Source organism: Camarhynchus parvulus, chromosome 21 (genome assembly GCF_901933205.1).
Source record: "Camarhynchus parvulus chromosome 21, STF_HiC, whole genome shotgun sequence".
NCBI lineage: Eukaryota > Metazoa > Chordata > Aves > Passeriformes > Thraupidae > Camarhynchus > Camarhynchus parvulus.
In genome coordinates this window covers 712,893-734,117 of record NC_044591.1, presented here as the reverse complement: position 1 = coordinate 734,117, position 21,225 = coordinate 712,893, and the positions used below count along the sequence as shown (strand labels likewise).

At 58.3% G+C, this 21,225-nt stretch overlaps 3 protein-coding genes across 5 annotated transcripts in view; all 3 read left to right on the top strand.

Annotated features, from left to right (window-relative positions):
* Positions 1-3,798, top strand: part of FBXO42 (F-box protein 42) — a 48,135-nt gene extending 44,337 nt beyond the window's left edge. For both annotated transcript variants that reach the window (XM_030963665.1, XM_030963664.1), the window contains exons 8-10: positions 121-177; positions 685-801; positions 931-3,798. In XM_030963665.1, coding sequence (XP_030819525.1) covers positions 121-177; positions 685-801; positions 931-2,007 — 1,251 coding nt within the window. In that variant the 3' untranslated portion in view covers positions 2,008-3,798. The remainder of the gene's footprint in view (positions 1-120; positions 178-684; positions 802-930) is intronic.
* A 1,127-nt stretch (positions 3,799-4,925) lies between these two features.
* On the top strand, positions 4,926-7,575 carry CPLANE2 (ciliogenesis and planar polarity effector 2). Of its 2 annotated transcripts, none has more exons than XM_030963692.1 (6): positions 4,926-4,973; positions 5,593-5,707; positions 5,778-5,930; positions 6,051-6,175; positions 6,267-6,406; positions 7,345-7,575. In XM_030963692.1, the coding sequence occupies exons 2-6, from the start codon at positions 5,605-5,607 to the stop codon at positions 7,571-7,573; spliced, it is 750 nt and encodes a 249-aa protein (XP_030819552.1). In that variant the 5' UTR covers positions 4,926-4,973; positions 5,593-5,604; the 3' UTR covers positions 7,574-7,575. The 2 variants fall into 2 exon arrangements, with proteins under 2 accessions (XP_030819552.1, XP_030819551.1); XM_030963691.1 differs by having other exon boundaries at positions 4,934-4,973; positions 5,570-5,707.
* A 1,464-nt stretch (positions 7,576-9,039) lies between these two features.
* EPHA2 (EPH receptor A2) lies at positions 9,040-21,099 on the top strand. Its single transcript, XM_030963653.1, is given in 18 exon segments — positions 9,040-9,066; positions 9,069-9,216; positions 11,950-12,017; positions 12,532-13,195; positions 14,242-14,397; positions 14,493-14,825; positions 14,939-15,063; positions 15,478-15,637; positions 15,778-15,877; positions 15,980-16,035; positions 16,114-16,239; positions 16,322-16,504; positions 17,080-17,141; positions 17,233-17,442; positions 17,695-17,844; positions 18,067-18,260; positions 19,354-19,509; positions 20,543-21,099. Coding segments are annotated over 18 exon segments (3,024 nt in total). The 3' UTR covers positions 20,649-21,099.
* Positions 21,100-21,225: the final 126 nt, after the last annotated feature.

Below are 21,225 nucleotides of genomic sequence, written 5' to 3'. Positions count from 1 at the left end.
GCAAAAGCAGCTCTATCCCAGCTCCACTCCTCATCCCGGGCACACAGACCCCAGTAACACCTGTGCAGTGACAACCTGCCTCATCCTTCCCGGGCTGAAACTCTCTTTTGTCCCCTCCAGATCGTGATAGACAACGAGACCATTTTGATCCTGGGAGGCTGCGGGGGTCCCAATGCAGTGAGTACCTGGGGGAGCAGGGACATCACCATCCCCCTGGCACCTAGGGGCTGGATTTGGGACGGGGGGACTCTGCATGTTGGTGGCATTTTATTCTTTAAATCTAGGCATCCACCTGGTAGATTTTCCAGAGAAGCTGTTTAGCTGTTGCTGGAGCTGCTTTAATTGATAAAAATCACCCCAGGCGCTCTCTGAGCAGCTCCCTGCATTCACTGAGGTTCATCAGGATGACTTTGTACTGGGATAGCAGATGGCAATGAAGGGATTTATCCATGGCCATAGTGGGGTGTAGTCACTCATGGGTGATTAGCTCCTGCTCTGGGTCAGCATCCTCTGTCTGCAGCAGCAAAGCACCGCTCCCACCATGGCCCTGATGGGCTGAGCCCAGCAGTAAACTGGGCTAAAACTCAGCCTGGGATCCTAAAACTCAGCCTGGACTCCTGAATCTCAGCCTGGGCTCCTGAATGGCAGCCCAGACTCCTGAATGTGTGACTCTTCCCTCCCCAGCTGTTCAAAGACGCCTGGTTGCTGCACATGCAGGCCAACCCCTGGACGTGGCAGCCGCTCAAGGTGGAGAACGAGGACCACGGAGCCCCGGAGCTGTGGTGCCATCCTGCCTGCAGGGTACGGACACGGGGGTCCCTGCTCCCTCGCACACACCCCTCCCTCTTCATTCCCTGCCCAAAATGCTCCGTAACTGCTTCTCCCCAGCACCCAGGCTCCTCCTGATGTCTGTTCCCTGCTCTCCCACAGGTGGGACAGTGCGTCGTGGTCTTCAGCCAAGCTCCCAGCGGGAGAGCCCCGCTGAGCCCCAGCCTCAACTCCCGCCCGTCTCCCATCAGTGCCACGCCGCCCGCCCTGGTGCCCGAGACGCGGGAATTCCGCTCCCAGTCTCCCGTCAGGAACACGGACGAGGCTCCCTGCGTCAACGGCCGCTGGGGCACCCTGCGGCCCCGCAGGCAGACGCCGTCGGGCTCGCGGGAGGGCAGCCTGTCCCCGGCCAGAGGGGACAGTTCCCCGGTGCTCAACGGCGGCACCGTGTCACCCGGAGCGGCGCCGCCCGGCGGGGCCTCCCTGGACAGCCCCGTGCAGGCCCTGTCCCCCAGCACCCCCTCGGCCGCCGAGGGACTCGACCTCAAGGTGGGGCCAGCCCTGGCGCTGCGCCGGGGCTCGCTGCCGGAGCAGAGGGATCTGCGCCTGGCCTCCGTGGAGCTGGGCTGGGAGCAGAAGCCCACGTCCCTCCTGTGCCAGCTGGACGGCGCGGAGGGCAGGACAGCGGGCACGCGGAACCCCCCGGAGCACACCAACGGCATCCACACCCCGCCCCACGCCGCCCTGCCCGGGGCCGTGTCCCCCGGCGCGCTCCGCCGCAGCCTCGAGGCCGTCAAAGCCCTCTCCTCCAAAGCCGCCTCGGCCTCGGCCGCGCTGAGCCCTCCCCTGGCCTCGTCCCCGGGGTCCCCGGGCTCCGAGCCGGGCTCCGTGCGGCCGAGCGCCACCCAGGGCGAGGGGCACTCGCTGCCCCCCATCGCCCGGCGCCTCGGGCACCACCCGCCGCAGTCGCTGAACGTGGGCAAGCCGCTGTACCAGAGCATGAACTGCAAGCCCATGCAGATGTACGTGCTGGACATTAAGGACACCAAGGAGCAGGGACGAGTCAAGTGGAAAGTGTTCAACAGCAGCTCCGTGGTGGGGCCACCCGAGACCAGTTTACACACGGTGGTGCAAGGCCGAGGGGAGCTGATCATATTCGGTGGCCTGATGGACAAGAAACAAAACGTCAAATATTACCCCAAAACAAATGCCTTGTACTTTGTGCGAGCAAAGAGATAATGCGGCCCCCGCCCGCCGCCCGTCCTTCCATCCCTGCGGCTCTTCCTCCTCCTTCCCCAGCCCCTTCCCGACACGCAGGCGTTCAAACTGTGAATTAGGGAGCAGGAAACCAATAAAAGTCCAAGCAAACCCTCCAGCGCTGCCCCGGCAGTTCCCAGTAAGACCCCAGTCGTGTTTACAGGCGGGGAAGGATCCGAGGAGTCGGGGTGAGCAGCCAGGGAATTCCTCTGCTGCAGCCAGGATCCTCCTGGGTTTATTCTCTAAGTGTTTGTGAGTCTCGGTCTCTCCGAAATTCCTCGTGGGTTGTGAGTAGAAGTGGTTTTATAGGAATAACCTAAATTGCAGCAGGCAGGAGGCTGTTAGCTTGATTAATTCCATGCTCAACTCTGTCAGGAAAACAGCAATATCCCTCTGGGAACCTCCCAGCGCTGCCAACCTTTGCTCGACACAAACACGATGCCTTTTTATTTTGCCTCTCACCTGCCGCTCTCGTCTCTGTCCTCCAAGCAGGACCAAAAGAAGGAGGAAAGGACATTTTTTTTGTGTCAAAATGCCAAAAATCTTGATTGTTAGCATCCCTCCTCTCCCTGCCCTGCTGGATCAGGCTTTGGGATCAGCCCTGATCCCCTCTGACCAGCAGAAATACTCTGAAAATCCCATTATTCCCCCAAAACGGAGATATTTGGCTGCCAATTCCCTTCTAGACTTAAAGGTTTCATTTCATTGAACGGCCCAAACCCCTTGGAGCCTGGGAGCAGGGTGGGTTTTCCAGGAAAAAGGACAGATACTGGTAAATGTGAGGGCAGCCTCGATGCAGTAACTTCACCTCATCTTTGCACGTGCCTCCTTCCGCAAAGATTAAATCCAAATCCGAAGGGATTGAACCTGTGCGTCCTTCTGGGACAACCCCTCCTTCCCTGTCCCCTCCAAGGGGGGGAAACGGGGCGGATTCTGCCAGGTTTTGGTCAACAGCCTCCAGCACCCTAAAACCAGGGAGCCCTCCCCAAGCCGGCAGCGCCATGACGTGGTCCCTTCTTCCCAAAATTTTTCTTCTCCATTCCCACTGAGCTTTCTGCCGGTCGGAGCCTTAAATCCCATCCCAGCCGCGTGGGGACGGGGAGGGATTTGCTTCACCCGCGGCGTTTTCACCTCTGTAAATAAACCCCTCGTCGAATCCCACCTCTCCCATTCATCCCAGAACAATTTGATTTGTGCTAAGGGAAAGCAAAATTCAATTTTCCCCCCTCTCAAAAAATCCCCAGACCTCAGGAGCACCTCGGGTGAGCTGTGGAATTTTGGAATTTTCCTTCTCCACGCGTGGCCGCGGGGAAGGCGGTCGAGGCTTTGCCATCGATCCCCACGTCCCCTTTGCATGTTTTTTGTCATCCATCCCCGAAAAAAGAGTCAAAGCCGGGGATGGGTGGCGCCTTGATGTCCTTCTCCCTGCGGAGCATCCCTCCAGGGCTGCTCTCCCAGTTTCCATCCTGCCCCGCTCCCGGGGTTCCCCGCCGGGAGATGCATGTTCTGTGCCCTTCAGAGAGATTCACCCCAAATTTGGGTCCCTGTCCCCCAATCCCACGGGAGCTGCTGGTGCTGTGAGCGAGGTGTCCCCCCCCACCCACCGCGACTCAGGTGTCCCCCCCGTCACTCCCGGGCCGAGAGCAGCAATGGGAAGCGATTCCGGTGATATTTAAAATCTTGTGTACATTTTGGGGGGGTTCATGGGGGTCCCTCCCCCCCCTTCCCGACGAATTTTTAGTGGTTTAACAAATAAAAAGGAAAAGAAACGGATGGTTGGTGCTTTTGGGGAGGGGTGGGAGTGATTTGGAGGGGAAGTTCTTGCTGTGCTGCTGTAAGTTTGGGGGTGAAACGGGGGGATTTGGGGTCTTTGTGTAAGAGAAGGGAAATACTTGTACAGGGGATGTTGGAGCAGTGGAGGGAGGCAAAGGGGGACACAGAGAATTTGGGACACTGAACTTCCTTGGAGCCAGAAATTCGGTATGGGGACCCCAAAGCCTGTTAGGGTTGGAAACTGGGGATCCCAAACCCTGTTTGGGATGGAAGTTTAGGATGGGACCCCAAAACCTGCCAGGGCTGGGAACTGGGGAACCCATGTCCTGCCTGTGCTGGAAATTGTGGATCCCAGGTCCTGCCAGGGTTGGGAATTAGGGACAGAGACCCAAAGGCTGTCAGCACTGGGAATGGGGGACACCAAACCCTGTTAGGGATGGGAACTGGGAATGGGGATCCCAAAGACTGCTGGAGATGGTAACTGGGGATCCCACAGCCTCCGAGCGCTGTGAAATGGGACCCCAAACCTGCTGGGGCTGGAAATTTGGAATAAGGACCCCAAAGCCAGTTGGGGCTGGAAATGTGTGATAAGGACCCCAAATCCTGCCAGTGCTGGGAACTGGGGATCCCACAGCCTGTTGGAGATGGGAAATGGGGATGGGGATCCTAGAGCCTGCTGGGGCTGGAAATTGGGACCCCAGGTCCTGCCAGTGTGGGAGATGCTGGAGCCCAAAGCTTCCAGTGTTGGTGATTAGAGATGAGGGAGGGCTCCAAAACCTGGAAAGCCTGGCAGTTGGGAACCCCAAATCCCGGCAGTGCTGGGAACTGGGGATGGGGACCCCCAAATCACTGCAGTGTCAGTAACTTGGGATGGGGACCCGCAAATCACTGCAGTGTCAGTAATTTGGGATGGGGATCCCCAAATCATTGCAGTGTCAGTAGCTTGGGATGGGGACCCCCCCAAATCATTCCGGTGTCAGTAACTTGGGATGGGGACCCCCCCAAATCATTGCAGTGTCAGTAGCTTGCGATGGGGACCCCCCAAAATCCCCAGGGCCGGGGTCACTCCACGTGTTCCCCCAAACTCACCGCGCACGCGCAGCTGTGGATGGGCGTGGTCTCCATAGCGCCCCGCCTATGCTCGTGACGTCACGGCGAGGCGGAAGCTGCCTCAGGTGAGCGGCGGGGCCGCGTCTTAAAGGGCCCGCGCGGGAAAATTGGTGTGGGGGACGAGGCATGGGGGGGGGATTTGGGGGGCAGCGGATCCGGGGAGGGGACAGGGGCTGAGTCCCCTCCCTCCTAAATGCTGTGGGGGCACAAGATCAGCTGGGGGCAGCACAGACCCCGCGGGGGAGGGCAGGGACCCCGTGTGGGGCTGTGAGGGACACCCTGGGAGGGTGGAGGGACACTGAGGGGGACAAGGACCCCAAAGTGGGGCACAGGAACCGGAGAGGGGCAGGGAGCCCATGGGAAGGCAGTGGGTCCCTGTAGGAGGTGCAGGGACCCCAGAGAGGGGTCAGGGATCCCATGGGAGGGTGCAGGGACTCCATAGGGAGGGCACAGACCCCATGGAAGGGTGGCAGGCACCTCACAGAGGGGTGTCAGGGACCCCATGAGTGGTTTTGGGGACCCCATGGGAGGATGCTGGGACATGGGGGGTGTTTTAGGGACTCGATGGAGGATTTAGGGGCCCTGGGGAGGGTGCCTGGACCCTGGGGTGGGGTCAGAAGGAGCCCCCAAAGCTGCGGATGCAGTGACCCCATGGGGGAAGGGGGGCTCTTCGCCGTCCCCCAGGTTTGGGGGCCCATGGCAGAGCAGGACTGGGCGCTGGAGCCGGGCTGGCTCCTGTCCCCCGCCGGCCGCCCCTACCTGGACTCCATCCTGCACAAGAACCAGCGGAGAGTGTTCGGTGCGTGCGCCCCCTGCGCCCCCCAGCCGGGCTCTCAGCGCCCCCAGACTGACCCCGAGCCCCTCCCCAGGTCTGCTGGAGCGGCCGGCGCTGCCGCCCGCGCTGGCTGTGCCCACGGTCACCTACAAACTCTTCCTGGCGGGCAGGAGCGGCGTCGGCAAGACAGCGCTGGTGGCCTGGCTGGGGGGGAACCCCGCGCCCCCTGCCCACCACGAGACTCTGGGTACGGCCTGGGGGGGACCCGGGGTGACAGTCCTGCTGTCCCCGCAGGGATCGAGGCTACCATGAGACCCTGTGTATGGCCCGGGGTGTCCTGGGGGTGACAGTCCCGCTGTCCCCGCAGGCATCGAGGCCACCACGCTGTTCTGGCCGGCCAAGCCCCGCGGCAGCGGCCGGCCCGTCCTGTTCCAGCTGCACCTGTGGGACTGCGGGGACGGAGCGCTCAGGAAGTTCGAGCACCTTCTGCCCGTGAGCGGGGGACGCCGTTTGGGCTGGGGGACGCGTTTTGGGGCGGGGGACACCGCCGGGACCTCGCGGTGAGCGGTGTCCCCGTGCCCAGGCCTGTAAGGAGGAGGCGGACGCCGCCCTGTTCCTGTTCTCCTTCACGGACCGCGCGTCCTTCGAGGAGCTGCCGGCGCTCATGGGCCGCGTGCTGGGCCCCGGGGACCGCCACCTCGTCAGGGTGGTCGTGGGCACCAAGTATCCTTTTTGGGGGGTCCCCAAAAGTCACCCCATGGCAGGGGGATTGCACCCCCAGGGCTCTCAGCGCTTGGCATGGCAGGGGCTGAGAACAGCACACCGATGGATTCCCGACTCCTGCTGATTTTCACGGGGTTTTGGGGTTTTTTAGGTGTTCCTTGACCCCCCCCCGCCCCAAAATGGGTTCGTACCCCCAGATTTCTCAGCATTTGGTATCTCAGCAGGCTGAGAATGTGCACAAATGGTTACACCAATGGGTTCACGGCTGCTGCTTATTTTTAGGGGGTTTTGCCACCCTAAAGGAGATTTTTGGGGTATTGGTGTCTCCCTTGATCCTATATCCCCCCCGCAGTCAGGTCTGCACCCCCAGATTTCAAACCACTCAATACCTCGTTAGGCTGAGAACGTGCAACTCTCATTACACCAATGGGTCCTCAACTCTCATAGATATTTTAGGGGCTTTGGGGGGGGTTTCTTTGGGTCACAACTCCCATGTATTTTCAGGGGGTTTTGGGGGGATTTTCTGGGTCTCCCTTGACCCTATATCCCCCCCGCAGTCAGGTTTGCACCCCCAGATTTCCCTTGACCCTGTGTCCCCCCCCCAGTCAGATTGGCACCCCCAGATTTCCCAGCACTTATCTCAGCAGGCTGAGAACCTGCAACACTTCATTGCACCAATGCATTCACAATCCCCATTTCTCTTCAGGTGATTCTGGGGGGATTTTTCAGGGTGTTGGTGTCTCCTTGACCCCGTGTCCCCCCTCACAATCAGGTTTGCACCCCCAGATTCCAAACCACTCAATCCCTGGGCAGGCAGAGAACACTCCCACCTGGTTACACCCGTGGCTCCACAACTCCCCATGAATCTCGGGTGCTTCTGGGGGGATTCTCCGGGGCGTTGCTGTTTCCCTTGACCCTGTGTCCTCTCCCCACGCCAGATTCGACCTGGCCCCGCACGCGGCCGTGACGGAGGGGGACGTGCGGGCCTTCGAGGGCTCGCAGGGGCTGCGGGTGCTGCGGGCGGGGGGCCCCGCGGGGGCCGGCGGGGCGCGGGCGGGGCTGGCCCGGGTCGGCCCCGTCCTGGACTCCCTGGTGGAGCAGCTCTGGCGGCGCGACCAAGTGACCGTCGGGGTCACCCCGGGGGACACGGGGGACACCGCCACCTGAACCCCCTCTTGGGAAGGGTTTGGGGGGTGGGAGGGGTAAAAAGGTGCTTTTTTTGCTAAAATCAGTGATTTTCTATGAAAAAGATCATGGGTGGCCTGACTTGTCCGATTTGGGGTTTGGGGGGATTTGGGGTGCTGGGGTAATGAAGATTTGGGGGTACTGGGAGGATATGGGGTGCAATGGGATCATCAGGAGGTGGGTGCTGCAGGGTTTGGGGTGCTGCAGATGCTGGGGGATTTGAATTTCAGTGGGATCATGGAATGGGGATGCTTACAGGATTTGGGGTGCTGCACTTGCTGAGAGATGTGGGGTGCACTGGGATCCTGGGGATGGGGATAATGCACGATTTGGGGTGCTGCAGATCCTGGGGGATTTGAATTTCTGTGGGATCATGGAATGGGGATGCTTACAGGATTTGGGGTGCTGCAGGTGCTGGGGGATTTGGGGTTCAGTGGGATCATGGAATGGGGTGCTTGCACGATTTGGGGTGCTGCAGGTGCTGGGGGATTTGGGGTTCAGTGGGATCATGGAATGGGGTGCCTGGGCCTATTGGCAGATTTGGGGTGTTGTGGATCCCGGGGGTTTTGGGCTCTGTGGGTATTAGGGGATGTGGCTGCAGAGGGTTTATGGGAACAGCGGTGCAGGATTTAGAGTGCTGTGGGATTTGAGTTGCTTTGGGGTACTGGGGGGTTTGTGGCGCTAGAGGTGAAGGGATTGGGGTGCTGTGGGTGCTGCAGAGATTGGGGGTACTGTGGGATTTGGGTTGCTATGGAAAATGCAAGATTTGGGGTGCTGCAGGATCATGGGGACTGGGCTGCTGAGGGACTTGAGGTGCTGGAATTGATGGGATTAGGGCACTATGGGATTTGGGGTGCAACAGATGATCCAGGGTTTGAGGTGCTGTGGGATCCGGGATGCCGTGGGTGATGGGATTTGGAGTCCTGTGGGTGATAGGATTTAGGGTGCTGTGGGATTTGGGGTGCCGTGGGTGATGGGATTTGGGGTGCTGTGGGAATTGGGGTGCTGCAGGTCCATGAGGACGATGGTGCTGAGGATTTGGGGCCCGGGCAGCCCCCCCAGACCGGTCCCTCCCAAACCCCCCAAGTATCGAACTGGTGGGCGGGGGGCGTGGCCGGTAGTAACGGCGTGGCCCCGCCCCTTGCAGCCATTGGCTGCCGCCCCCCCCGCCCTTCCCACGCCGATTCATGAATGAAAGGGGAGGGGGCGGGAGGGGGGGAGCGTTCACCCCTTCGGGGCCGGGCCCAGGGGGTCCCCGCGGGGCTGCGGGACCCCCGAATACCCTCCAGAGCCGTGCCCCACCTTGGGGGGAGCTCCCACAGCCCCCTCCCCTCCACCCGGCCTCGTCCCACCCCGGGGCGCGCGCCCTCCCAGTGCCCTACTGGTGCGGTGCTGGGAGCGGCTGCTGCGCCTTTAAGAGCGGGCGTGGCCGGTGACGTCAGCGGGGCATGAATGAACAGGAGCGGGCGCGCGGCCCCGCACCCCACACCCCCCGCACTCCCCGCGGGGCCGCCGCTCGTGGGGCGCGCCCGGGACCCCCCAAAGCCGCCCCACCATGGCGGGCGCCCCGCCGGCCCTCACCCTCCTCCTCCTCACCGCCCTCAGCCCCCTGGCCGCCGAGGAAGGTGAGTCCCCCACTTTTTTCCGGGGGAGCACCCCGAAACTCCTTTATTGTGGGCACCCCCAAGGGTGGGGTGGTTTTGGGGTAAATTCGGGTGTTTGGGGGGAGCTGAGGAGTCAGGGAGCGCTCTGAGGGTAAAGGGGGATGTGGGTTCCCCCTTCCCCCCCACCACTTCGGGGTGCGGTGGGGAATCTGCAGGTGCCGGAGCGCCTTTGGGGCAGGGGGAAGGTTAAAATTAGGGGGAAAGTTGAAATGAGGGCGGAGTTGTTTAAATTAAAAGGGGAAAAGTTAAATTAATGAGCAAAAGTTAAAGTAAGGGGGGGGGAGTTAAAAAGGTGTATAGGGAGATAAAAATAAGGGGGGGGGCAACTAAAATTGGGGGACAACTAGAATAGAGGAGAAAGAAATTTAAAAGGGGAATAAAAAAAGCTAAAATGAGGTGAAACCCAGGAGTTTGTGGCAACTTTTCCCATGCCGAGCGTCCAACCGACGTGCCGGGGCCAGGTCCTGCCCGGAGCCCCCAAAGGAGGCTGGCACAGGGGTGAAGGTGGGGGGGATTAAAAAATAAACTCCCCAAAAAGGGGAAAATCACCTTAAAATGGAGCGTTTCCCATGGGTGGTGCAGGGTCGGGTAGGATCCGGCCGGAGAGCTGGAAAACAATGTCAGGAAAATCCCAAAAAATTCCTGGGAAAAAACAAGCAGCGTCTCGGCCTCCACCTCTCAACCCTTCCCCCAGTGATTTTGGGGCTTAGTTTGGCAGGTTTGGGCAAAACAAAAGGGGGAAAATCACTTTTTCGTGTATATCTGGAATTTTTTTAGGATTGAGTTTCTATAAACTCTGTCTGACAGCTTTAATCCGTCATTTTTCGAGGATAAGGTGGAAGAATCCAGCCCCAAATGCAAATAAATCAGACTAGGGTGGAAAACACTCCCTGAAAACTAAAAATGGGGTAAAAAAACCCTAAAATGAGGATTTTTGGAAGTGCTGAGGGGACAGCAGAGGGGGTGATCCCGTGGCAGCTGTGGGATTTGGGGTGTGTTCCCAAAGTGCTGTTTCCCAGGAGGGAATACTGGGATGTGAGGTTTTAAAAGTGCGTGGGGGGAAAGGGAAAGTGGTGGGAGAGTGGTGGGATTTGGGGATTTTGGGGGGATTGGTTCCCCTCTGTGAGATCCAGGGGGATTTGGGGTGAGCTGAGGTGGGGAGGAGGCTAAAAAGGAGGGAATGGAGCAGGATTTGGACGGGATGGGATCAATTTTGGGATTATGACTGAGGTTCCGATTGAGATTGGGGAGGGGATGGGATTCATTTTGGGATTGGGATTCTCGTTAAGGTTGAGATGAGGATGGAACTGGGATGGGAACAGGAATGGGAGCGGAGGGGATGGGATTGGGGTTCACTTTGGGAATTGAATTCGGATTCAGACAAAGATTGGGACGGCGTTAGGGCAGGGCAGGTGACAGGGACAAGGATGCAGCAAGAATGGGATTGGGAATGGGACGGGGATGCCGCTCCGGAGCGCGGGGGTGGCGCTGACGGTGGCGATAGGGTTGGTGGCCACATCACGGTGCCACTGGAGGTGGGGGCGGCCGTGGTCGGGTGACGAAGGCGACGGAGGATTTGATGATGATGGTGGTGGCGGTGGCTACAGGTGACTCCCGGGACGGGGCAGCGGCCCCGGCGCTGTCCCGGGAGCTCCCGGGGCTGCTGCGCCCCTGGAGCAGCCCCGGCCCCAGGACTGTCCCCAGAGCCGCCCCGGGGGGCACCGGCGGGGAACCCCCGCCCGCTCCGGCCCTGGCTCCGGCAGCTTTCCGCTCTCCGGAGGCTCGCGGGGGGGATTTCCAGCCTCAGGAAAACCGGGATATCCGCCCCGGCATCCTTCCTGACCCCGGGCACGGCGCGGGGGGGACGCTGCAGCCACCCGCGTCCCCCCCAGGCAGGTTTAGGGGTCCCCCCAGGCAGGTTCTGGGGTCCCCCCCCAGTCCTGAGCCTCCCGGGACCTGTCCGTGCTCAGCCGTGGGAGCTGGAGGGGCACATCCGTCCCGAAACGGCCCCGTCCCGCCGGACCCATCTCGCCGCTGAACCCGGGCGTCCGGGCACATTCCTGGGGGGTGATTCACCGGGGGGCCCCGCTCCCTCCCCGGCCTCCTCTTCCTCCTCTTCCTCTCCCGGCCCTGGATCCGGCCGCCGCCCTCGGCGTGCCAGGACAGGTCCCGCCGGGCCCCGCGGCTTCCCCGCCTCTGGGGGCGGCCCCGGGGGGCTTCTTCCAGCGGAATCTGCCGGGAACGGGGGATCCGTGGGTCCAGGGGACACCTGTGGGGCCTGGGACTGTTTGGAGGTCCTGGGGACATCTGTGGCTCTTGGGGACGTCTGTGGAAATGGGGTGGATCTGTGGGTCCTGGGGGTATCCAGGGGTCTTGAGGACATCCATGGAACCTCCTGTGATCTGTGGGTTCCAGGGATGTCTGTGAGTGCCCAGGACATCCAGGGATCCTGGTGGGATGTCTGTGGGTCCTGATGGCATCACAGGTCGCACAGATATCTGTGGGTGCCCAGGACATCCATGAATTTTGGGGACATCTGTGGATCCCAGGAGTGTTTGCACATCCTGGGGACTTCCATGGGGTTGTCCATGGGTCCTGGGTGATGGACATCCAAGGGCCAGAGGGGTGTATTGGTGGCACCTGCAGGTCCTGGTGGCATCTGCTGACGTCCCTGTCCTCTCTCCTCTCCCACAGTGGTGCTGCTGGACTTCGCCAAGGCACATGGGGAGCTGGGCTGGCTCACCCATCCCTATGGAAAAGGGGTGAGCACCCATGGATCCGGCGTCCGGCCCCGCTGGCCAGCAGTGGGGTGGGAAATGGGGACAGCCATGGGGGAGCTCCACGGGGATGGGACAAGGACATCTCTGGGGACCTTCACAGGAATGGGGAAGAGGGCATCCATGGGAATGGTGAATGGGGACCTCCATGGGAATAGAGACATCCACGGGGATGGGCCTGGGGGCATTCATGGGAATGGGGACAGGAGCATCTGTAGAGAGAGACCTCCATGGGAACATCCCTCAGTCATGAGGATCTCCATGGTCACAGGGACACCCATAGGGTTGGAGACCTCCACTAGAATTGGGCTGCTGCCCTCCATGGGACCAGGAACACCCATGGGGATGGATGTGAGGACACCCATGGGGTTGGAGACCTCTGGGATGTGTCTGGGGACCTCCATGGGGATGGGGAAAGGGGGAATGAGATGAGACAAACCCATCCCTGGGGACTGTGCCTCAGTTCCCCTCCATAGCCCCATTTCTGTCTCTGGGACAGTGGGACCAGCTGCAGAACGTCCTGAACGACTCCCTGATCTACATGTACTCTGTGTGCAACGTCCTGGAGGGCGAGCAGGAGAACTGGCTCCGCACCAACTGGATCTACCGCGGCGTGGCCCAGCGCATCTTCATCGAGCTGCAGTTCACCGTGCGCGACTGCAACAGCTTCCCCACGGCCGGCGGCGGCTCCTGCAAGGAGACCTTCAACCTCTACTACGCTGAGTCCGACGTGGATTACGGCACCAACTTCCAGAAGCGGCAGTTCAGGAAGATCGACACCATCGCTCCGGACGAGATCACCGTGCAGGAGGATTTCGCCGCCCGCAACGTGAAGCTCAACATGGAGGTGCGCTCGGTGGGGCCGCTCCACAGGAAGGGTTTCTACCTGGCCTTCCAGGACCTGGGCGCCTGCGTGGCGCTGCTCTCCGTGCGCGTGTACTACAAGCGGTGCCCGGCCGTGGTGCGGGGCATGGCGCGCTTCCCGGAGACCGTGGCCGGCGCCGACTCGCAGACCTTGGCCGAGGTGCGGGGCTCGTGCGTGGCCGAGGCCGTGGCCGAGCAGGCGCCGGCCCTGCACTGCAACGCCGACGGCGAGTGGCTCGTGCCCATCGGGGAGTGCCTGTGCCAGGCCGGCTTCCAGAGCCTGGGAGACACCTGCCAAGGTATGGACTGGGCTAAGCTGAGGGGGTGTCTGAGGATGGGCCAGCTTGGTACGTGCCTGGGGCGGGGTGGGAGGGAACAGGAGTGGGGGTTTGGCCCCAAAATTCCCAATCCTGGGTCCTCAGCCTTGAGTGGATTGTGGAAGGGCTTAGCTGAGAGAGGGGTGGGATGTCGCTATAGGACACAAAAGAACACAAGTGCACACTGCTGTTCTCAAGGTGAAGAGAAAAGAGAAGTTTATTTTCTGAGTCTAACATTTATAGTTTTCTAAGAGTGACAGTGGATTGGAGAGTGACAGTGCCACCTCTCCAATGACACTGGACAGACTAACGGTCTATTAACTTTCTCTTTTTTCATAAAGGAATGCAAAACAATGAGTTATTTACAGAAATTGTGTGAGAAAGTTTGCTACAAGAATGTTAACATTAGAAGGCTTAGAAAATCTTAAAAAACTAAAGCGACAGGTGGGGGAGTGACTGCAAAAATGAGGTGAAATGCCTGAAAAATTCCCAATTCAGAGTTGGAGAAATGAGGTTTTGTCTCCAAAATCCCCAGCCCTGGATCCTCCTCTTTCAGCATCACCACTGTAGTGAGAGCTCAGACCAGTGAAGGGTGGGCTGGGGGGATCCCAGTTGTAATAATAAAGTAAAATATAGTAGCAATACAAAGCATTGTTAAATTGCTACTTTAAAGTAGCAATACAAAGCAGCAAAAAAATAAATAAAGTAGCAGGTGCAAAACAAGATTAAATACCCTAAAATTCTCCATTTGAGCTGGAGAAATGAGATGTTGGACCCAAAATTCCCCATCCTCGATCATTCCCCTGCAGCATCACTAATGCAGTGAGTGCAGCAGGGCTCAACCAGGAGGGGGGGTGGTGTTGGGGGGGCTCCCCAATAATAAAGAAGCTGCAAAATGAGGCAAACTCCTCATAACACTTTTCTGGGTGCTTGGGGGGTGCTTCCCCCCCACCTGCCAGATGCTGATCCCATGGATGGGGAGCAGGATTTGGGAATCTCACCAGTGTCACTTTGTGTGTGTCCCCCAGCTTGTCCCCCTGGCACCTTCAAGGCCTCAGTGTCCTCAGGGGGCTGCCAGCCCTGTCCCCCCCACACCCTGCCCGCCCCAGCCGCCGCTGCCGCCTGCCCGTGCGAGGACGGATTTTTCCGGGCCCCTGAGGATCCCCCGGAGCTTCCGTGCACCCGTAAGTCACCTCCGGAGGGGGAACACTGTGGTGTCACCTCACTGAGGTGACATGGAGCCGCCCTGTCCCCTGACCCTGCCCTGTGTCCCCCGCAGGTCCCCCCTCGCCCCCGCAGGCTGTCACAGCCCTGGGGTTGGGGGCCGCGGTGCAGCTGCGCTGGGCTCCCCCCGCTGACCCCGGTGGCCGCGAGGACGTCACCTACAGCATCACCTGCGAGCAGTGCTGGCCCGAGAGCGGTGAGTGCCGGCCCTGCGATGGGGGGGTCCGGTTCTCACAGCCCCCCGAGGGGCTCACGGGGACGGAGGTCACTGTCACCGACCTGGAGCCGCACGTCAACTACACCTTCACTGTGGAGGCCCGCAACCGGGTGTCCCCCTCCAGCCACCAGCGCAGCGTGGCCAGCGCCACCATCAGCGTCAACCAGACGGGTGAGGGGACACCGGCAGCTCCCACACCTTCTCTCCATGGTGGGGACACATCTGTGGTGTCCCTGTCCCCCATGGGAACACCTCAGTGACATCCCTTTGTGTCCCCACGGCAGAGCCCCCCCGGGTGACATCAGTGAGCCTGGATGGACGGACAGCCACCAGCCTGGTCCTGTCCTGGACGGTGCCACTGCGGCAGCAGAGTCGGGTCTGGAAGTACGAGGTCACCTACAGCAAGAAGGTGACACAGCCTGACACGTCCATCTGTGTCACCTCCATCTATGTCACCTTCATCCTTGCCCCTAGCTGTGTCAGCTCTGTCGATGCAATCTCCATCCACATCTCCATCCACATCATCCCTCCATCCTTGCCCTGAGCCACATCAGTCCCCCATCCACGCCACCTCCATCCTTGTCCTCATCCCTGTCACCTCCATCCCTGCTCCATCCATGTCATCCCTCCATCCATGTCACCTCCCCATCCACATCACCTCTATCCTTGCATCCATCTGTGTCCCTCCCATGTTCATCCCTCTATCCATGTCACCTCCATGCCTGCCCCATACATGTCACGTCCCCCACATCACCTCATCTTTGCCACACCCGTGCCACCCCTCCCTGCGTGTCACCCTAATGTCACCCTGCCGTGTCCCCAGGTGGATGAGAACAGCTACTCAGTGCTGCGCTGCGAGGGCACCTCTGTCACCCTGCCCAAGCTGTCCCCAGGCACCGCCTACGTGGTTCGGGTCCAGGCTCTCACCGCCGATGGCCACGGGGCCTTCAGCCCCCAGCACGAGTTCGAGACCCTGCCTGAGGGTGAGGAGGAGCTGGGCGGTGTCAGGAGTGCGGGGTGGGGGCTCCAGGGGGTGTCAGGAGTGGGGTGGGGGCTCCAGGAGGTGTCAGGAGTGGGGTGGGGGCTCCAGGGGGTGCAGGGCTCACCCGAATGGTCCCCACAGGTTCTGAGGCCATGGCATCAGCCACCGTCATTGCTGGCAGCATCGCTGGCGTCGCCTTCGTTGTCTTCCTCTTGGGCACTCTCCTCTACATCCTCCGGCGGTAAGGGGACAAACCCCCCCCCAAAAACCCCAAAATGTTGTTGTCCCACCACCAATATGGGGGAGGGATGATCTTTTGGGACAAAATGCTGCTTTTCCACAGGAAGAGGAAGTCACGGCCACGCCAATCTGCCGAGGATGTTTACTTCTCCAAGTCAGGTGAGCCATGGGACAGTGGAGACAACAGGGATGGGCAGGGGGTGACAGGGGTGCTGACCCTCTCCTTGACACCTCCAGACCAGCTGAAGCCCCTCAAGACCTACGTTGACCCCCACACTTACGAAGACCCCAACCAAGCCATGCTCAAGTTCACCACCGAGATCCCTCCATCCTTCATCACCCGCCAGAAGGTCATCGGTGCTGGTGCGTGGCTTTGTCCCCCCTGAGACACCCTGAAATCAGGGTGGGACAGGGGGGCTAAGGGTGCCCATGTTTTTTGGAGCAGGTGAATTTGGGGAGGTGTACAAGGGCACCCTGAAGCGCGGCAGGAAGGAGGTGCCAGTGGCCATCAAGACGTTGAAGGTGGGGTACACAGAAAAGCAGCGCGTGGACTTCCTGAGCGAGGCCACCATCATGGGACAGTTCTGCCACCACAACATCATCCGCCTCGAGGGCGTGGTCTCCAAGTGTGAGTGTCCTCTATGTCCTGTCCCTACAAAAAAACCACCCCGATTTCCCAGCAAAACACACCAAAAAAGAGATATAAAAATAAGGTGTTTGGAGCAATGGTGCAAAGGGGATTTTGGGGGACTTGGGTCGTTTTGGGGGATGAGGTTGGGGATTTTTCTGGGGAGGGAATTCAGGTTTATTTGGAAGGTTTTATGGGGAGCTTAAGAGATTTTTGGAGGAGTTGGGGGAGTTATTTTGGGGTTTATTGGGGTCTGTAAGGGGGTTGAAACTTTATTGTTGTTTTGGGAATGTTTAATGGAGGTGGATTTTTGGGGAGTTGGGGGTCTGGAGTTTTTGGGGGGAACTGGTAGGGTTTGGGGTTTTGGGGGTTGTTGGGTTTTTTTGTAATTTTTGAGGGGTTGGGGTTTTTTTGGGGGGGTTAGGTTTTTTTGAGGGGCACTGGGCATTTGAGTGTTTAAGGATTTTGGGAGGGCTTGTGGGACGTTTAGAGATTTTAGGGTGGTGACTTTTTGGGAGGCTTGGAGGGATATTTTTTGGTGTTTTGACCTATTTTGGGGTCTTTCTTTTGTACAGACAAGCCCTTCATGATCATCACGGAGTACATGGAGAACGGGGCGCTGGATAAATTCTTGAGGGTAGGTGACACGGGGTGGTGGAACCTCCAACACCCACCAAAGGAGGTGGGACAACAGGTGGATTCCAGGCTGGATTCTCCCCTTTTCCCAGGAAAAAGAAGGTGAATTTGGCATAATCCAACTGGTGGGGATGTTGAGAGGCATCGCTGCTGGCATGAAGTACTTGGCCAACATGAATTACGTCCATCGAGACCTGGCTGCCAGGAACATCCTGGTGAACAGCAACCTGGTGTGCAAAGTGTCTGATTTCGGGCTCTCGAGGGTGCTGGAGGATGACCCTGAAGCCACCTACACCACTAGCGTGAGTGTCACTGTGGTGGGATGGTGGCCAGGAAGGGTGGGCTGGCTGGCCATGGAAGGGTGGCTGGCCAAGGTGAGGGGGTGGGTGGTTGTGTTGGGATGGTTGTCCAACGTGGGTGATTGTCCATCATGGTGGCCATGTTGGCGTGGTTGAACAAGGTGGGGGATTGTCCACCATGGTGGCCATGTTGGGGTGTTTGAACAAGGTGAGGTGGTTTTTGGGGGTGCAGGGCTGACCCCAATGTCGCTGTAGGGTGGGAAGATCCCGATCCGTTGGACAGCACCCGAAGCCATCTCCTACCGCAAATTCACCTCTGCCAGCGACGTCTGGAGCTACGGCATCGTCATGTGGGAGGTGATGTCCTACGGCGAGCGGCCCTACTGGGAGCTCTCCAACCACGAGGTGAGAGCCCACCCTCCACCACCACCAGTGCTTTGGGAGACATTCAAGGCCAGGTGGGACAAGGCTGGGATGGGCCTGGGACGGTGGAAGGTGTCCCTGCCCAGGGCATGGGCTGCAATGAGATGAGCTTTAAAGTCCTTCCAACCCAAACCATTCTGGGATTCTGTGAATGAACACCTTTTCTGGGGGGACCATCCCTGACCCTCATCCTCCTCCTCATAGGTGATGAAGGCCATCAACGAGGGCTTCCGCCTCCCGGCGCCGCTGGACTGTCCCTCGGCCATCTACCAGCTGATGATGCAGTGCTGGCAGCAGGAGCGCTGCCGGCGCCCCAAATTCCCCGACATCGTCAGCATCCTCGACAAACTCATCCGCGCCCCCGAGTCCCTCAAGGCACTGGCAGATTTTGACCCTCGGTGAGTGCAGGGAGCACCAGGATAGGGTGGGGGGCGAGAAGAGGGAGGGGAGCAGTTGCCCAGAGCAGCTGTGGCTGCCCCTGGATCCCTGGCAGTGCCCAAGGCCAGGCTGGACAGGGCTTGGAGACTCCTGGGATAATGGAAAGTGTCCCTGCCCATGGCAGGGGTGGAAGAGGGTGGGCTTTAAGGTCCCTTCCAACCAAACCAGTGTGGCATTCTCCGAGTCTTGCACATCTTTGTGTCTTCTGTCATGTTTTGCATCATTTTGTTTTTATCTTCGCCTTTTGTGCATCATTTTTTGCACTGTCATGGTGCTGTTTTGGGTTGGGTTTTGCATCTCTGCACTCCTTTGTTGCTTCTGGCTTCTCCATTTCTACATAATTTTTTGGTATTTCCCCATTTTCACATTTCCACTTTTTGCAGCATCTCATTTTCTGCATCACAATTTCATCATCTCATTTTTGCATTTATTTTTTGGCATCTTCCCATTTCTGCATTGTTTTTCCATTTTCATATCATTTTTCACATCCTTCCATTTCTGCATCATTGTTTTAACCTTCCACTTTCACATCACTTTTTGCACCATTTAATTTCTGCACTATTTTTGCATCCTTCCAGTTTTCTGCATTATTATTTTTTCCTTTTTCCATTTCCACAGAATTTCTCATCTTTCCATTTTCGTATTATTTTTTGCATCTTTTCAACTCGTGTTATTTTTCCATCCTTCCACTTTCACATCTCTGTTTGCGACCCTTTCATTCCTGCACCATTTTTGCACCTTTCTGTTCCTGCATCATTTTTTGCATTGTTTAATTTCTGCAATATTTTAGTGTCCTCGCCTTTCTGCATAGTTTTTTGCACCTTCCCATTTTCACTTTTTTTGCACCTTTGCACCTTCCCATTTTCACATTGTTTTTTCAACCTTCCCATTTCCACATTGTTTCTTTACACCCCTCCATTCCTGCATCATTTTTTGCATCGTTTCCTTTCTGCATCACTTTCACGCCCTTCTGTTTTCACATCGCTTTTCCAGCCTTGCATTTCTGCGTCACTTGTTTTTGCATTTTTCTATTTTTGCTTCATTTTCCCGCAGGGTGTCCATCCGGCTGCCCAGCACCAGCGGCTCCGAGGGCGTCCCGTTCCGCTCGGTCCCGGAGTGGCTGGAGTCCATCCGCATGCCCCAGTACACCGAGACCTTCATGGCCTCGGGCTACAGCACCATCGAGAAGGTCCTGCAGATGACCAGCGAGTGAGTCCCTGTCCCCATGCTGTCCCCTGACCTCCCAGGCTGTCCCCACACCACTCCCCTGCTGTCCCTAGGATGTGTCCCCACACTGTCCCCATCCCCTCCCCTCCAACTCCCAAGGGACAGGGATGTGCTGGGAACGGAAACCATTCTCGTGGCCTTGGTGGCCTGAGGGACGGGATAAAATTAGATGTTCCTTGGCTGGAGAGGCTGGGATGAGCTGTATCTGTCCATCTGTCCCTTGAGATGAGCTGTGTCCATCCATTCCTTAGGATGAGCCATGTCAGTCTGTCCATCCCTCGGGATGAGTCATGTCCATCCATCCATCCCCCGGGATGGGCCACATCCGTCCATCCATCCATCCATCCATCCATCCATCCATCCATCCATCCATCCATCCATCCATCCATCCATCCATCCCCAGGATAAGCCATTCCTCCAGCCCTCCATCCCCTGGGATAAGCCATGTCCATCCATCCATCCATCCATCCCTTGGAATGAGCCATGTCAGTCTGTCCTTCCCTCGGGATGAGCCATGTCCATCCCGCAGGATGAGCCATGTCCATCCATCGTCCATCCCCCAGGATGAGCCGTGTCCATCCATCCATCCATCTCTTGGGATGAGCCATGTCCATCCATCCATCCCTTGGGGTTAGCTATATCCATCCATCCATCCATCCATCCATCCATCCATCCATCCATCCATCCATCCATCCATCCCCCAGAATAAGCCGTGTCCATCTGTCCACCCCTTCGGTTGAGCCATGTCCGTCCATCCCTTGGGGTTAGCTATGTCCATCCATCTGTGTCCACCCCGATGAGCTGTGTCCACCCCCTCATCCATCCATCCATCCATCCATCCATCCATCCATCCATCCATTGGGATGAGCCGTGTCCACCCCCATCCATCCCCCCACCCCGAGGACGCTGCTCCTGGGTCCCCCCAAGCCCGGGCTGTGGCCGTGGTGGCTCCAGCCCTTCCAGCCCCATTCCCCCGTTCCTGACTCCATTCCTGACCCCGTGTTCCCTTTCCTAGGGACATCAAGCGGATCGGGGTGCGGCTGCCGGGCCACCAGAAGCGCATCGCCTACAGCCTGCTGGGGCTGCAGGAGCAGGCAGGGGCTGGGGGGGCCCCGGGCTGACCCCACACCCCCAGAACTCCACGGCAACCCCCCCTCCTCCCCGAGGGGTTTATTTATTATTTCTGTAATTATTAAGGGTTTTTTTATAGTGTTATTGGTATTGTCCCCACACATGGGGATGAAACGGGTGCTGCCCCTTCCCTCCCCCCTAAAAAAATGGAATTTCAAGCTTGTTTGGAACTGGGGGAGGGATTTTTCTTCTTATTTTTCCCCCACATTTCAAGAAAAAAAGGGCTCAGTCCCAAAACTGATTTATTTTTGCTTTTTTTCTCCCTATTTATTCCTCTCCCACCAGGTTTTTGGGTGGTTTTTTTGCCCTTTATTGCTGATCTGCCAGTGTTGCCTTGTATTTTTTAACCTAATTTATTCTATTTTTGTATATTTATTGCGAGGAATTAAAGGTCGTGTCAGGTTTGGGAGAGAAAAAAGGGGGAAATTAAAAAAACCCAGCTCGGATGCTTTTTTCCCTCCATTTTTTCATAGATTTATGGGGATTTTTGTGGGGTTTTGAATAAAAATCTGTGCTTTTTGGTTTTCTAGAATATTGTGTTTTCCCACTGGTTCACAGTGATTGAGG